At 36.0% G+C, this 15,243-nt stretch overlaps 1 protein-coding gene across 1 annotated transcript; it reads left to right on the top strand.

Annotated features, from left to right (window-relative positions):
* Positions 1–126: 126 nt before the first annotated feature.
* Positions 127–14,918, top strand: itcha (itchy E3 ubiquitin protein ligase a). Its single transcript, XM_015040069.1, has 24 exons — positions 127–245; positions 940–1,009; positions 1,798–1,939; positions 3,071–3,195; positions 3,726–3,857; positions 4,322–4,370; positions 4,474–4,652; positions 4,857–5,094; positions 5,369–5,464; positions 5,680–5,854; positions 6,221–6,290; positions 6,409–6,493; positions 6,959–7,087; positions 7,197–7,269; positions 7,409–7,480; positions 7,585–7,673; positions 7,901–8,060; positions 8,161–8,294; positions 9,158–9,298; positions 9,472–9,592; positions 9,988–10,092; positions 10,600–10,696; positions 10,789–10,861; positions 11,014–14,918. The coding sequence occupies exons 2-24, from the start codon at positions 985–987 to the stop codon at positions 11,111–11,113; spliced, it is 2,610 nt and encodes an 869-aa protein (XP_014895555.1). The 5' UTR covers positions 127–245; positions 940–984; the 3' UTR covers positions 11,114–14,918.
* The last annotated feature ends 325 nt before the right edge of the window (positions 14,919–15,243 follow it).

Here is a 15,243-nt window from a genome sequence, read left to right as displayed (position 1 = left end):
CAAGTTACATTTTTTAATTAATTAAGTACAATTGGTTTGGATCGAAATTTTATTTATTTATTTATTTGTTTGTGTATATTTTATTTAGTGATGCACTATTTTATTCTGAAAGGCATTAAGCGGAAATGTGGAATTTAGCTAGTGATACAGAAGTCCCTGTTAATGGCTGATACGTAACTGTCAACAATTCTGGGGTTGCTGAGACCGAAGACCTTCTACGATCCATTACTCTCTGTATTTCACAGGTAAAGATATTTCGTCTGGTTTGATTTAAAAGTTGTCTACTGAACAATCGTAGTAGCTTGAAAGCCCGGATGCTGGTAGCATTTGTAACGAAAGCCAGTGCGTGGTTAGCTTATCCTCGTTTCGGTCTGAACCTCTAAGCAAAGTTCCTGACGGTGGTTGAACTCACTAGGAAACGAGCAGATCGCAAGACATTTATAGTTAATCTTAAATATATCTTTAAACCATTTATTCCCTCTCAAGAGTCTGTTATTGTACCATGACAGTTGACTCACGATGGAAAGCAGCTTTTAAGACACTGAACTCACCAACAATAAAGCGATCGGGTATTTAGTTGAATCTAAAATAATGTATTGCAATGTAAAATAAGACATATTAGTGAAGGAAGGTTGAGTCAGACCTAATTAGTCCGACTAGTTGATGGGATTTTCTGTTATGGAAGACACTAGGCGGGTTCTAGAAATAGACGAGATTAAACCAAGTCACCTTGCGAGGTGTATTGTGATGCATTTAAAATTAAGACGTTGAAGTAGTTGGCTCCAAATCTACCTGCAGCAAACATCGTATTTTCCTTGTCAATTGTGTATAAACATTTTATGATTTAGGGCTTTATTTCCCCAGCTTAATAAACGCTATCAAACTGTAGATTAGGTGCAATCAGGGTCCTGTATTTACACCTGCCGTCTCTGCTTACAGGTTAATTTTTAAAGGCAACTTGGACTCAAATGTTATGGATGAACCATGAAGGCACAATTACAAGTCACAGGTACGTTTTTTTCATGGACAAATTTATGAGCCGCAGTTAAACTTGAAGCCAGATATTCTTCAAGTTTTTTCTCTTTGACAATAAATCTGACCAAAGATTTGTTGCTGTAGGTTATTTTGGATTATAAAAACTGTTATATGGTAAATCAGAAAATATGAAGCAGTATTGTTCTTTACATTATTTGATTTAAATTCAATGGCTTACATACATTAAAATTACTATGACTTAAGCCCACTTGGGAAAGCCCGGATGATGGCTTTGTAAGCTTTAATTCACAACATTTAAGTAGCTCAATTGAAATAAATCTATTTGCTACTATTAAATTAATCAGAGTGTGATCTTACAAGCATTCTAACATTTTGCTGAACATTTTAATACATGATGATATACCTGTGGTTCAGATGTAGAAGTCGATTAATTAACATGAGGGCCTATTGGTTACAGTGTTGGAAAATAAGTGAATGTAAAAACTATTAATAATCTAACATTGAGTAGGTGTTATGACACTAAATTTAGTCAGGATGTACTGGCTTAATTATACATGAAAAGAATAAACCTTTAACATAAGCACTTGAAATAAATCTGCCAGATGTTGGTACTGTGAAGCGTTTAGTTAAATGTTTGGTGTTCACATGATGATATTCATTTATAATAATAATAATAATAATAATAATAATACAGTCATGCCTAGTATGTTTTCCAATTACAGCCTCTAAATCAGTATGATCATATGTACAGAAATTTACTACCAATCTCTTTATAGTTCATGGTTGTGTTCCTCTTTCCAGTGCTTTCAGCTAAGCTAAAGGAAAACAAAAAGAACTGGTTTGGTCCCAGTCCGTATGTTGAGGTAGCTGTGGATGGTGAGTCAAAGAGAACAGAAAAATGCAACAACACCCACAGTCCCAAATGGAAGCAGGCCCTCACTGTGTGAGTACTGTTGTTGTTTGTCTCTGTGGCAAAAGCCAGTTTTCTTACTAGCCGAAATACTAGAAATCAACTTGGGAATTATTAATACATAGAACTGATACAAAAGAAGAACATGTTTTAATGTTTAATGCACACATAATGTGTTTTTAGACATGTATTGATATAATTGTGAAAACTGATATAATCATAATAGAAGTTGTGGAATTCCAGTTTTTATTACATTCTAGCTGTTATAAGTTAAAGATACAATTGTACAATTTGTAGCACATACATTTCTGAGATAAACACAAGATGTCTGTAGGATGTCCCTTCATAATAATAGATATAAAAATGGTTTATCTATTAAGATACTGGTGCCTATCTCCAGCTATTGTTCTGGGCGAGAGGCAGGGTGACCCTGGACAGGTCGCCAGTCTGTCGCAGGGCAACACAGAGACAGCCAGGACAAACAACCATGCACACACACACCTAGGGAGAATTTAGACAGACCAATTAACCTGACAGTAATGTTTTTGGACTGTGGGAGGAAGCCGGAGTACCCGGAGAAAACCCACGCATGCACAGGGAGAACATGCAGAAAGACCGGGGCCGGGTATCGAACCCAGAACCTTCTTGCTGCCAGGCAACAGCTCTACCAACTGCGCTACTGTCCATTTTGTAAATGCATAAAATGTGTACATACCTCCTACTTTAGAATTTCTGTTAACAACGATGTTCACTTATGGAACAACTTTAATCATATTACACATATTGTAACACGTCATAAATTACACACTGGAAATAACAAAATAAGGTTATAGTATAGTCATTTCTTTTATATTTACATAGTTTCTGTGATAGTTTGGGGCCAAATTTAAAAGACGAGTGGATTATTGGCTCTTTTATAATTTATTAGTCTTGAAAACTCAATTAGAACAGCTGAATCTAGAGCATGTTTAGAGCACTTCAATCCCATAAAAAGTCTTAAAGCTTAAACATCAATATGTTTTCAAGTTATACTCAGTCAAGGGCCTCCCTGATTGAGCTGCACTTAACATAATGGTGGCTGAGTGAATGCCTCAGAGCTGTAAAATCAGCCTCTTCTTCACACAGCTTTTTACTGAATCTTGTCTCTTTGTTGCGTTCCTGCAGAATTGTGACTCCAGTCAGCAAACTCATATTTCGTGTTTGGAGTCATCAGACACTGAAAGCAGATATTCTGCTGGGCATGGCCACTCTGGACATCGGCACAGTCCTCAAAGCCAATGATCTTAAATGTAAGTATGCATATTTTTCCACGTAACTTTGCTTTTTTTTAAAAAATCTTGTAAATATTGCACCTTTTTAAATTTCCTTAATTTGTTGTGAAATTATGAATTTGTTGTAGGATTAGATGTTTTACATGGAATTTGCATATGTTTTTACACTTGTTAAGGAAAGGGTTCAAATAAAATAAGTAGCTTCCCATTCCGTGGAGCTACATTTCTGTTGCTAGTCTGTGGATGTTTTATCCGTTTTGCCGGGAACTGTGCAGTTAAACGGTGCAGCACACTCTATAGAGGCTGTTCTCTCCTATTATAAAAAAAAGTTCATGCTTGACTTGTACTCATTATCAATATATTCTGTTGTGGTTTGATAACATCGACAACCATTTTTCATATTTATAACCTTGTTCTTTTGTAAATGTTTGGATTTAGAGGAACATTGTGTGCTTTTTCTACTTCGATCTCTAAGTTGAAGTCTGAGTTTTGCTATCGTGTTGCTGTTGGAAGCATTTTCTTAACAATGTGATTTCTCCTAATCCCAGTGTGTGAGGTGGTGCAGACGCTGCAGCTATGCTTCGACAGAGACCCTCAGGATATTGTAGGGGACCTCTCAATCTGTCTGGACGGCATGCAGGTTGACCCGGAAGCCTTTGCTCTGGCAGAGAGAGAGCAAGGTAAGCCAAGCCCCAAACTAGGTCATGGCGGAAATAATGGAGAACTTCAACACTTCCTTTTTTGAATTAGGATGTCAGTGCTATATTGGCTTTTTATAAGTGATTAAACTGGTTTACTTTGCTTAATTCATGTACGGGACTTCTTTCAAGGTTCAAATACCTGCATTACACTCATTTGCCACCAGAGAGCAGTAGAAGCATATCATACATCGAGTTCATTGAGGACAGCTTACACAATCATTTAAAATGGCTAATTTAAGATGGCAGGTTTTAATTTGACTTCCATATAACCAAAAAAAAAAAAAAAAAAAAAAAAAAATTTTTAAATTCAACTGTAATAGCACTATTAAACATTTTGAAAGCAAATCAGTTGAAATATTATCAATATTATGAAATAGATCATTTCATTATCAGAAATGATCTAACATGGTCATACATTTCCTCTTTTTTTTTTTTTTTCCTAGCTCCTCTTACAAATGGAAATGCAAAACAAAATGGCAACACAAGCAACAGGTCTTGTAAACTTTTACTTGAAAATCCAAACCTTGGGTTTATTGTTTTGCCAGTTTTTCTCCAATAAGGTTCCAGGTAATGTTTCTTAAACTTTTACTTTTAGATCAAGCCGGGACACGTCTCCATCCAGTGACTCAGATGACTGGGTCATTGTGCCCAATGGTCTTGCTGTCAGCGATAGAGGTTCTCCCTCTCTGTCTGCAGAGGGCTCCACTTCCTCGCGTCCTCCTAGGCCTGCCAGGCCTCCGCCTCCCACGCCACACAAACCTGCTGCCTCACCAAGTAGGAAAACACACAGTTTCATATACTAAAGAGCTGCTAAAGATATGGATATCACATTTAAAGAAAGCAAATATTCTACTTTTAGATTTATTAGTTTTTGTTGACTACCCAAGGGGGTATTAGACTCCAGTTAAAGAAAGTTTTGCAAAAATAATGAATGCCTTATTCTATTCTTCTCTGCTCCTTATCATCATTGTGTCCCAGGCTCTTCCAGTAGTTCTTCCCCCAGTGAACTGAGTGAAGCACCAGCTTCTGACGGCTCCTCTCAGGCATCTGCAAGTGGAGGTTCAGACCATCCCAATGACGCAGGTGCACGAGCAGCAACGGCCGTTTCCTCACAGACGACTAGCGCTCCCAAACCAGGTGGCGCTGTAACAGCAGCTCCAGCTACAACCGCTACTCCCAGAGTCAACCCCATTAGCAACACCCCGCTGCCACCAGGGTAAGGAGCAACGTCCTTCGTACTATGTCTGTTGTGATTTTAAATAATTCAGCTCAGTTGGATTTGAAATTTTTTTTTTCAGTGGTACCCAATGGTAACTTTTTTGTCAGCTAGTATCATATAGTCATACATAGCTTAATAAACTTTAAGATCCATAGCCCTCTTTGTTCCAGGATCTTAGGTTTGTAAGATTTTTCTATTTTTTTATTTTTTTTTATTTTATTAACTGAAAATGCATCAGAATTGGCTTAATATCATTTTTATTTTATGATAGATGGGAGCAAAGGGTGGACCAGAATGGAAGAGTGTATTATGTGGACCACATTGAGAAAAGGACAACCTGGGACAGACCTGAGCCTCTGCCTACAGGGTACAATGCTTTATGCTTTATTTAATGAATCCTGAAATATCAGAACCTGCTTTATTGGCCATATTGTGTGCACAAACAAGGAATTTGACTTCAGTTTTCAACCAAACAACAAATCCTAAGTATTTCTATTCTCATTTAAAATGTCTGCAACAACTTATAGTTGCACCTGGATTTAAAGTTTTTACATATTTACTTTTTCCTTCTTTTTTCCCCAGCTGGGAGCGGCGGGTCGACCCGATGGGTAGAGTGTACTATGTTGACCACATGACACGAACCACAACATGGCAACGGCCCACTCAGGAGTCAGTGCGCAACTATGAGGAATGGCAGAACCAGCGCAGCCAGCTCCAGGGAGCAATGCACCAGTTTAACCAGAGGTTCATTTACGGGGTGAGAACAATTACTTTAATTACATTCACCTTCAGTTAAGGATTGGTTTCTTTGCCTCAGGACTCTATAAACTATTTTAGTACAATTGCTAAATTGTGAGCCAAGCTGGGTGATCTCTAAGTTTTTCAACGCAAACAAGACAGCATGGACCTTTTTTTTTATTTTAATTTTTTTTTTCTTAAACAGGTTTGCTTATTTATCTATTACTTGTTTATCTACTCAGATAAGCTAAAAAAAATGTATATACCAATAAGGTAAGGATTAAGAATTTCAGTAAGATCAGTTTACTTATTTGTAAATCAGAATTTTACTCTTTGTTTCTGTTTTATTAATAGAGACTATTAATTCATATTCTTTCTGGCTCAGCTACAGGACCAGTTTGCAGCCACATCCACTAAAGAGTTCGACCCACTGGGACCGCTGCCACACGGCTGGGGTAAATATATTTCCACGAGAATTCACCTTAAAGTCTTAGAAACATGACAAGGATCTGATGAAGGAACGCATAGCTGTAAGTTGACATATATTTGTGTACAACAATGTTTTTGTTTTAGAGAAGAGAACAGACACCAACGGCAGAGTATATTTTGTTCATCATCCAACTCGAACGACACAGTGGGAGGACCCGAGGACGCAGGGGTGAGTGCATATCGTATCATGATATCGTGTGTTTTATGGGTGTAACTCTCTTTGGTAACAGCTGGATTCATTCTGTATCACTGGAAAGCAGCAACATGCCAATGTGTTGCTCAATTTATGAGGACTTCTTTGGCACTTGAAAAAGGGAAACATTTTAGATCCTTCTTTTACAACTTTTAAAAAGTTGCTTTGTGATTGCACTTTAGGCAATGCAATGTTTTTCTTAATTTAAAAAGAAAAATGATTTTTTTTTTTCCATTTACGGTTTTTGTGTATTTTCCATATAGCATAAAATCAACTTTAGTGATTAAATAGAAAATCTACAGTATATAGCAAATGAATTCATCCAAAAAAAATCGATTAATTGTCGACTGTGACTGTGTGAATAAACTTAAGCTTCACTGTAAAGCGTGCTTATTTTCTTATCCTGTGTGTTTGTGTGTTTTCTCTGCATGCTTTGCTCAGTCTCCTGAACGACAAACCTCTGCCTGAAGGGTGGGAGATGAGGTTCACTGTGGACCACATTCCCTACTTTGTAGACCACAACCGGAGAACGACGACCTACATCGACCCCCGGACAGGGAAATCTTCCTTGTAAGTCGGTGTTCATAACATTTAAAGTAATCCTGGTGGTAAAGGAGATCCACCTCCAGGTCTTCCGTTCTTGTCACAACAAAAAATGTTTGTTGTCTCACTTTTACAGCGAGAATGGGCCACAGATCACGTATGTTCGGGACTTTAAAGCCAAAGTGCAATACTTCAGATTCTGGTGTCAGGTATGTTCACAAATCAAATTGTTAATTGATTTTGTCCTGCTTTACTATTTGTTTTTATGCATATTTTTACATTATTATTCAGAGATGAAAACAGATTCTGCTGGATCTGAGAACACGTGTGTTTTGTGTTTGTTCTTAGCAATTATCTATGCCTCAGCATATCAAGATTACCGTCTCCAGAAAAACTTTGTTTGAGGATTCATTTCAGCAGGTACGATCTTGTCTTTTTTGTCAAGTTTCGAGGTATTCAATTGGTCTTTTCTTGTTTGTACATGAATTATATAAGTGGATTAATATTCGGCCGTGCTTTCAAAGATCATGAGTTTTCACCCACAAGACTTGAGGCGGAGACTCTGGATCATTTTCCCTGGAGAGGAGGGCTTGGACTACGGAGGCGTAGCCAGGTAATCCCTCTGAAATTTTTTATGGAGGTGTGTCTTTTTTGTGACTAGTTGGGTGTGAAAAGACTAGCTTACACATTTTGTTGACAACACCCAATGCTGATGTAAAGTTGTGATGTAATATAAGCTTCCATGTTTCATTAGAATCTTGATCATCAAGAAATTATCTAACTTATTTTCATCACTTATGATTGCTAATATATTTTTGTAATTTGTTTTTGTATTTCCAGAGAATGGTTCTTCTTGCTCTCGCATGAAGTGCTAAATCCCATGTACTGTTTGTTCGAGTACGCTGGAAAGGACAACTACTGTCTTCAGATTAACCCGGCTTCTTATATCAATCCAGACCATCTTAAATACTTTAAATTTATCGGCCGCTTCATTGCCATGGTACCTTTTTCTATTGGTTTTAAAATTAATTTTTGGCTTAATAAATTTGAATTTGTATGTCTTTAATTCAAAGTCACTAAATGTGTGTTTTTTTCCTCAGGCCTTGTTCCATGGAAAGTTTATTGACACGGGTTTCTCGCTGCCTTTTTACAAGCGCATTTTGAACAAACCGCTGGCTCTTAAAGACTTGGAGTCTATTGACCCCGAATTTTATAATTCACTCATCTGGATCAAGTAGGTAGTTCATGTATATGATGTGTGTGAGGGATAAGTGAACGTAATAATCTGGAAAACCATGGATTTGTGTATTTTCCAGGTCTGGATAAAGAAAATAGAGTATGTGAAATAATCTGTACTTCTAGATTATGTTTTATTCTATTGAGCAATGATGACGCAGGTTTAACATCTGACCACAGTAAAATATATGTTATAAATTCATAATGAAGTTTTATATTTATAGTTTAAAATGATATAAAAAAGTGTTGATCACTATGGAGAAATTAGTCTGAAAAATTAAAGGATTTTGGCATAAAGCTTATATGATCTTAATGCCGACCTAGATTTTCGGAAATAGTCAAACAGTTTCGAAATTCAACTCTGTTGAATATGAACCAAATGACACATGATTGTTTCATTCTGGATTTTCATACAGATATTGATCTTTAATATCTCCCAAGTTTTTGATTAGCCAGCACATGTTTAACATCTGTTGGTTCTCATAATTAGTGAGGACAATTTCAGGTCACTAAATGTTAATGTTCTGTCTATAAATTCTGATGATCTCCAGCTTAGTTTTCTGCAGGTAAGATAATGACTAGGGTTGGTGTAACCTCTGACAATTAGAAGCATGTTCTATTGCTGGCTGACAGAAAAAGCTACAACAACGGATCCATGCACTCAATACATAAACCTGGAAGTCTTAGCTAAATAGGTCATGTGTCAAGTTTTCCATTTTCTCTTTATGTGTTAGAGGCTCTTCTGTACCACATGAGTTCACCCTTCACATTGTATTGCTGCCTGTAAAAACCTTAGAGGAGCTGTGTTGCTACGGTTATTTAAACTGAATTGGTTAATAAAGTGGGTTTTATGTCTTGCAGGGACAATAACGTAGAGGAATGCGGTCTGGAGATGTTCTTCTCTGTTGATAAGGAGATCCTGGGAGAGGTCAGCACTCATGAGCTGAAACCAGATGGAGGAAACATTCCAGTTACTGAAGACAACAAGGAGGAATACATCAGGTACAGCTGCAGTTTTTCCACTTCCTATTTACTAATCAAGTTTTGCTGCTTTTACATCTTCCATAATATAACAGTTATGCAAGTATATATATATATATATATATATATATATATATATATATATATATATATATATATATATATATATATATATATATATAACATATATACAGGTTGGTGGCAGAATGGAGGCTGTCCAGAGGGGTGGAGGAGCAGACCCAGGCATTCTTTGAGGGCTTCAATGAAGTTCTTCCTCAGCAGTACCTTCAGTACTTTGATGCAAAGGAGTTGGAGGTACAAAGCTAATTGAGTGTTTTTCTCAGCAATCTTTAAAAAATAGGATTTAAATGTGCTTGTCATCCATTGCTGATTAAAATCATATATTTTGCAGTATTTTTTTGTGATAACTGTAAAATCGACTGTAAAACAGTTTAAAATGTATATTTTTTGGCATTTCTCTCTGAATACAGTCAGATTACCACAAACACAAATGCTGCCCTACACTAGGTACATTAGTTGAGAGCAGTTGCATACATTGATGGCATTTGATCAAATCTTCAAATATATTTGTCTTTATTGATTCTCTCATGTAATTGAAGATAAGGTAAAGCACTATTTCCTGCAACATAAATAGCAATTGGAATTTCATGGTGGTGATGTGTTCAGTGTATTCTCTGTTTTGTTTTTAGGTAATGCTGTGTGGGATGCAGGAGATAGACCTGGTGGACTGGCAGAGAAACACAATTTATAGACATTATGCTCGGAGCAGCAAGCAGATCCTTTGGTTCTGGCAGGTTTGTTCTGAAAAGAAATGTTCTGTTATATTTGTTAATGTAACATGGAATCAAATCTTCACAGGTCTTGGGTGGACCTAGCCTTCATGCTTTTTCATAAAAAAACAATATCCAGCAACAAAAAAAAATCTCTGAACATTCATGTGTTGGAGCAGTTTGGAAAATAATCTCCTTTCTCTTCTATAGTAAGATTAAGTCAAATTTAGCAAAACAGAAAATGTTTTTGAAAGAAGGTACAGTTTGAGATTTATTTTCTCAGATTGACTGTATTATTAAGAAAGTGGGAGGTAAGGCTGACTGGCATGTATGTAAAATATACACGCCAGTTTCATAATGTTTTAATTTGTTTTAAAGAGTAAAATATACTGTTAAAACAGTACTGGGCGTATATGGTGCTGGAATTGTGCAAAAAGCGCAGCTTAAATGTGCAAATCTTTACCCATTTTTCTTATCTGCATGTATTTGGAAATATCTAACTAATTGGAACATAAATGACTTCTTTTGCAGTTTGTGAAGGAGATGGACAACGAAAAACGAATGAGACTCTTGCAGTTTGTCACCGGCACCTGCCGTCTTCCTGTGGGTGGCTTTGCTGACTTGATGGGTGCGTAAAATCCATATAGATGTGTAAAACAGATGTTTCTTTTGCACCGTCATGAGATTTTTCTCATACAATTTTCTTGTATGTGTAAATAGGAAGCAACGGTCCACAAAAGTTTTGCATTGAGAAAGTGGGGAAAGAAAACTGGCTCCCACGAAGTCACACGTGGTGAGAATGTTTCTTTTTTTGCTCAAAATGACATCATATCATAAATGAATGGGCACCTCAGCTTTTCTTTTCACGTGCAGTAAAAGACAACAAAAAATGTCAGAAGAGTAACTTTGACTCTGTTGTTTTTTTTGTTTTTTTTCCCTATTTAGCTTCAATCGTCTGGATCTCCCTCCTTATAAAAGCTATGAGCAGCTGAAGGAGAAACTTATGTTTGCCATTGAGGAAACGGAAGGATTTGGGCAGGAATAATCATAACAGGAGTTCCTGACTTTCCTCCCGATAACCACGTGGATGCAACAGAAAATTGCTGACCCTGAATGAGCCGGATCCATTTTTAGAAAGAAGCACTTTTAGCAGTTTCTCTCTGCAGCCTGGAAATGCTTTCACCCTGGTATATTCTGTCTTTCTCAATAGCATATTCACAAAAGAATACAAAATTGTTCCATAATAGATTCATTATTTAACAAGGGATCTGTGAGTCTTCTACCTTGATGATCTGTTCCTCCCTGATCCACTTAATCTCACCTGCTGCACAGAAAGACTAAAAAAAAGAGACGCCTTTCTCACTCTGGCATGCCTGCACTTGCTGTATGTTGAGTAAGCGCAGTTTCTACACGTGGAGCACACACTCTGCGCCATAGTCTTTTCTTTAGAACCACTTTGTTGGGCCTATGCACCCTGATAATGTACGAGGAAAGAAACTTGTCTGTACATTTTGACTCGTAATATGAAGATTAATTTCCTGACAGATAAAACGCAGTCCCTTGTGATTCGAGGTCATTGAGGTTTTGTTTTCTTTCTTTTGATGGAAGGTGGGATGAATGGATATTTTTCTATTAGGTGACTGATATGAATCCTGTAGCACATATACAGTTTTTTTATTAACTTTGCTAAATGTGATGACTTTAATTGCAATAATAACTTTCTTGTGTTGTGACAGGTTAATATGTTCAACTAGTTTGCACATGTTTTTGTGAGCAGTGAGATTATGATAGCGATTAGAAGATGCTATTTTGAAGTGCAATAGTTTTGTAGAACACATAATTTCGCCAGTGTCGCATTCAAACAGGGCTTTGATTAGTTTTTCTAAGATTTGGTTTTTACCTTCAAGTTAAATCCCAGTACAACAAAGAGATCTGTTGCTTACTTTGAATTCTGTATGGTTGCTGTGGTTTGCTGTCCCACTATAGCTGCTACTGTTATATCTGCATTTTAGGCCATAAATGTTTACCAAATGTTTCAGTCAGGAAGAAGTAAACTGTGAAGGCTGTGATAACGAAGCTGGTACTGATGACCCATTCACACTGAGCGATCGTCGGTTCTCAGCTAGTTCTCAAGAGCCCAAGTTACATAACTGGAGCAACGGTGTGTCAGATGGGTTCTGTTAAGCTTTGCAAATGGAGTGAATCCAAGAAAAGCTAAGATTTAAAATCCAACAGGTTTCATTTATTAAGTGACTGTTATTGCTTATGTGCAGTTGAAACCAGACATTTACACACACATTTTCAAAAATATGTTTTAATAACCTCACGATTACATTAAATTGTACTAAAATGGTCCCAGAATAATTAGATTTTAAGATAATTGCTCACATTTTCTTCAAATTCAGAAGTTTAAATAAATTTTATTAGTATTTGGGAATACTGCCCATTTAAATAGAATGACTTGAATGTGTTGGGTATTTTTTCACATGCTTCTCATAATAGTTTGCTGGAGTTTTGGACCATTCCTCCCATCAGACCTGATTTAACTGACTGTTATGCAATCTGCCTTGATCGTACAAAGTTTTTTGTTTTTTTTTAGCTCTGCCCACAATTTTCTCTCTGGGATTGGATCAGGGTTTTGCCATGGCCATTCCAAAACATTGACTCACTTTGATTCTTTTGTAACTAATTTATTAGTAGGCTTAGGGTCATTGTTTAACTTTCTGTCTGTCTTGAGATGTTTCTTTAATATTTCCACATGATCTTCTTTTCTCATCTATTTTGTGAAGTGCACCAGTTCCTCCCGCAGCAAAACATCCACACAGCATGATTTTCCCTTGGTACAACTTGGATAGTTTTAGTGGATTTTCAAGCTCTCCTCAGCTATAATTTGCGTTATGGACAAACATTTCGGTGTTATTTTTATTTGACCACAATATATAAAAAATATTAACATATTTGGCTCTCAGTTCATTTGCAAACTTTCTTTTTTTTTTTTTTTACTTTTGGTATGACTTCTTCGCCAAGTCGCCTTACAGCTAACATTGGTACATGTTTCACTGTGTATAATCACATTCTCTTGCCAGGTTCTGCCAGCATCTTCCCAAAACAAGTTTTAGGTTGTTTTTTTTTTGTTTGTTTGTTTTTTCTGGGGTTGATGTGCACATTTTGCTGTGAAACATGTTCATCTGTAGGACACAAATCTTGCCTCCTTTGTGAATGTTATCAGCTCAATATTCCCATGCTGTTCATAGTTGCCAATCATATGTTTGGACAAATGAATAGGGTGGGAGTTATTCCAAGGATAAACCAGATTTGTGGAGGTCTGGCATTCTCTTCCTACTCAAGTGCTACTCAAGGAAACCTTGTGATTGAGGTCCGCCTCAAAAAAACATCCACATTTCACTCAAATATTGTGAACTATCAGATGCTTACAAGACCATACCACTAATCATCTAGGCTTTTGCAAATTGTTTAAAGGTAATTTAAACTTAAAGGTAAAGGTAAATGGATTGAGTCTTAGTGCATATAAACATCTGAATTTGAGGGACGTAAAAAAAACTTATTTAAAACATTTTAATTTACTTGACTTTGCAAATAAATAAAAGAGGTAATCTTTTTTTTATCCTAAAACAAGAGGATTTTAATTTGATTTAATGTCATACATCTGAGAATAAATATCTGGTTTCAACTACAAATACACTTAGTGAGTATAAAACCTCATCCATCAAAACATCTGGATTGCCCAAGACGTGAAGAAAACTTTGTTTCACAGAATCCTAGTTTTATAGGGTGTGAGTTGCTCAGATTTGTACATTGTAATTAAAGAATTTTACTAGAACAAGGCTATATAGAAAGGTAATTAGTAAAAATTGTGAACCTGTAAATGTCATTGTTGGTCTCCACATTTCACAAGAGCATCTACAGCATCCTCATGAATATTGTCACCCTTTGTAAAGATGTCTGGGGGGGAACTTTAAAATTCTCTCTGCAATACTTTTAGAAAATCTAGCTTTTAATTTCAGAACATTTAGTAAATGTGTTGGATGGGATATAACAAGTTTTAATAAAATATTCAGTGCCGCAGTTGGTATCTAATCATCAATGACTTCATGTTTAACAAGAGGATAAATATGTAACACTAAAGTCTGATCTTCAAAAGTGGAGAAGGTAAGAGAACATACAGTTTAATTAAGGTAGAAATGAGTTTTATGAATCAGGAAAGCTGAAAAGAAAATAGCTCATCTAGAATAATGGTTAAAAAAATCATTCTTGAAGTTACTGTGGTCTGTGTGAGATTATACTACTTCTAAAAATTAATTTTACAACTTTTTTTCTTTTTACATGCTTTCAAGGGGTGCCAATAATTGTGCAAGATGTTGTACTTTAAGTTGTACTTAAACATTCAGCTTTTATTTTTCTAGATACATAAAAAGATCATTATAAAAACTGAAAGAAAAAAAAAAAGTGCTTTGTCAATGAACCTGAATATAATCCTGTTTTTATTTTATCATTTAAAACTGCTACTGGTGTTACTGTTTGAGGTTCACTAGATTTTCTTTTTTCAAATGTTTCTAGCAGTTTTCTATTTTAAGATTGTGGCACACAGGTTTAAATCTCACATTTACTGTGAAGGGAAAACAAGCAGTAAGCAGCTTTACACATAGTTTCAGACCGATTTAAAATAATTATGTAGTAATGTCATTATTAGCAACCCCCTTAGCTTTACATTGGGGCTGTGCTGCAAATTGAAGACTGTGATTGTAATGTGTGTTCTACTTAAAAAAAAAAAAAAAAAAAAATCTATCTGCTGTTTCCCTTTAAGATCACTCATTAAAAACAAATAAGATACTTGGATTTGAAGTGTGAATTTACTCCCATAAACCATTGTTCTTTACAGTTTTTTTTTTTTTTTTTACTATACTTTATTTACATTCAAGGATTAGTTTTCCTTTGTTTACCTTTTAATGATTACTTACTGTATCCATTTCTTCTAATGAACTTTTTCGTGTAGGATGTGAATCAGTCCAAGCACAACCCACAGCTAGCTGGATTTTAATATAATGTTTACCCGTGCTGTAAACCCTTTGTGTTTACAGCACGGTTGATTTTGCTACTTATCTCTCTGATCACCACTGTGTTCCAAATCATGGGACATAAATCTGTAGAAATATG

The sequence above is a fragment of the Poecilia latipinna genome, unplaced genomic scaffold (genome assembly GCF_001443285.1).
Source record: "Poecilia latipinna isolate Pla-1442-1.1 unplaced genomic scaffold, P_latipinna-1.0 Scaffold494, whole genome shotgun sequence".
Lineage (NCBI taxonomy): Eukaryota > Metazoa > Chordata > Actinopteri > Cyprinodontiformes > Poeciliidae > Poecilia > Poecilia latipinna.
The sequence above is the reverse complement of the archived record's forward strand: the minus strand, read 5'-3'. Positions and strand labels throughout refer to the sequence as shown.

Coding starts and splice junctions, on each gene's coding strand:
- itcha (XM_015040069.1), top strand. CDS start 985: ATGAAGGCACAATTACAAGTCACAG. Junction 9,299..9,471: donor AACAAGGAGGAATACATCAG/GTACAGCTGCAG, acceptor ACATATATACAG/GTTGGTGGCAGAATGGAGGC. Junction 10,093..10,599: donor AGATCCTTTGGTTCTGGCAG/GTTTGTTCTGAA, acceptor CTTCTTTTGCAG/TTTGTGAAGGAGATGGACAA.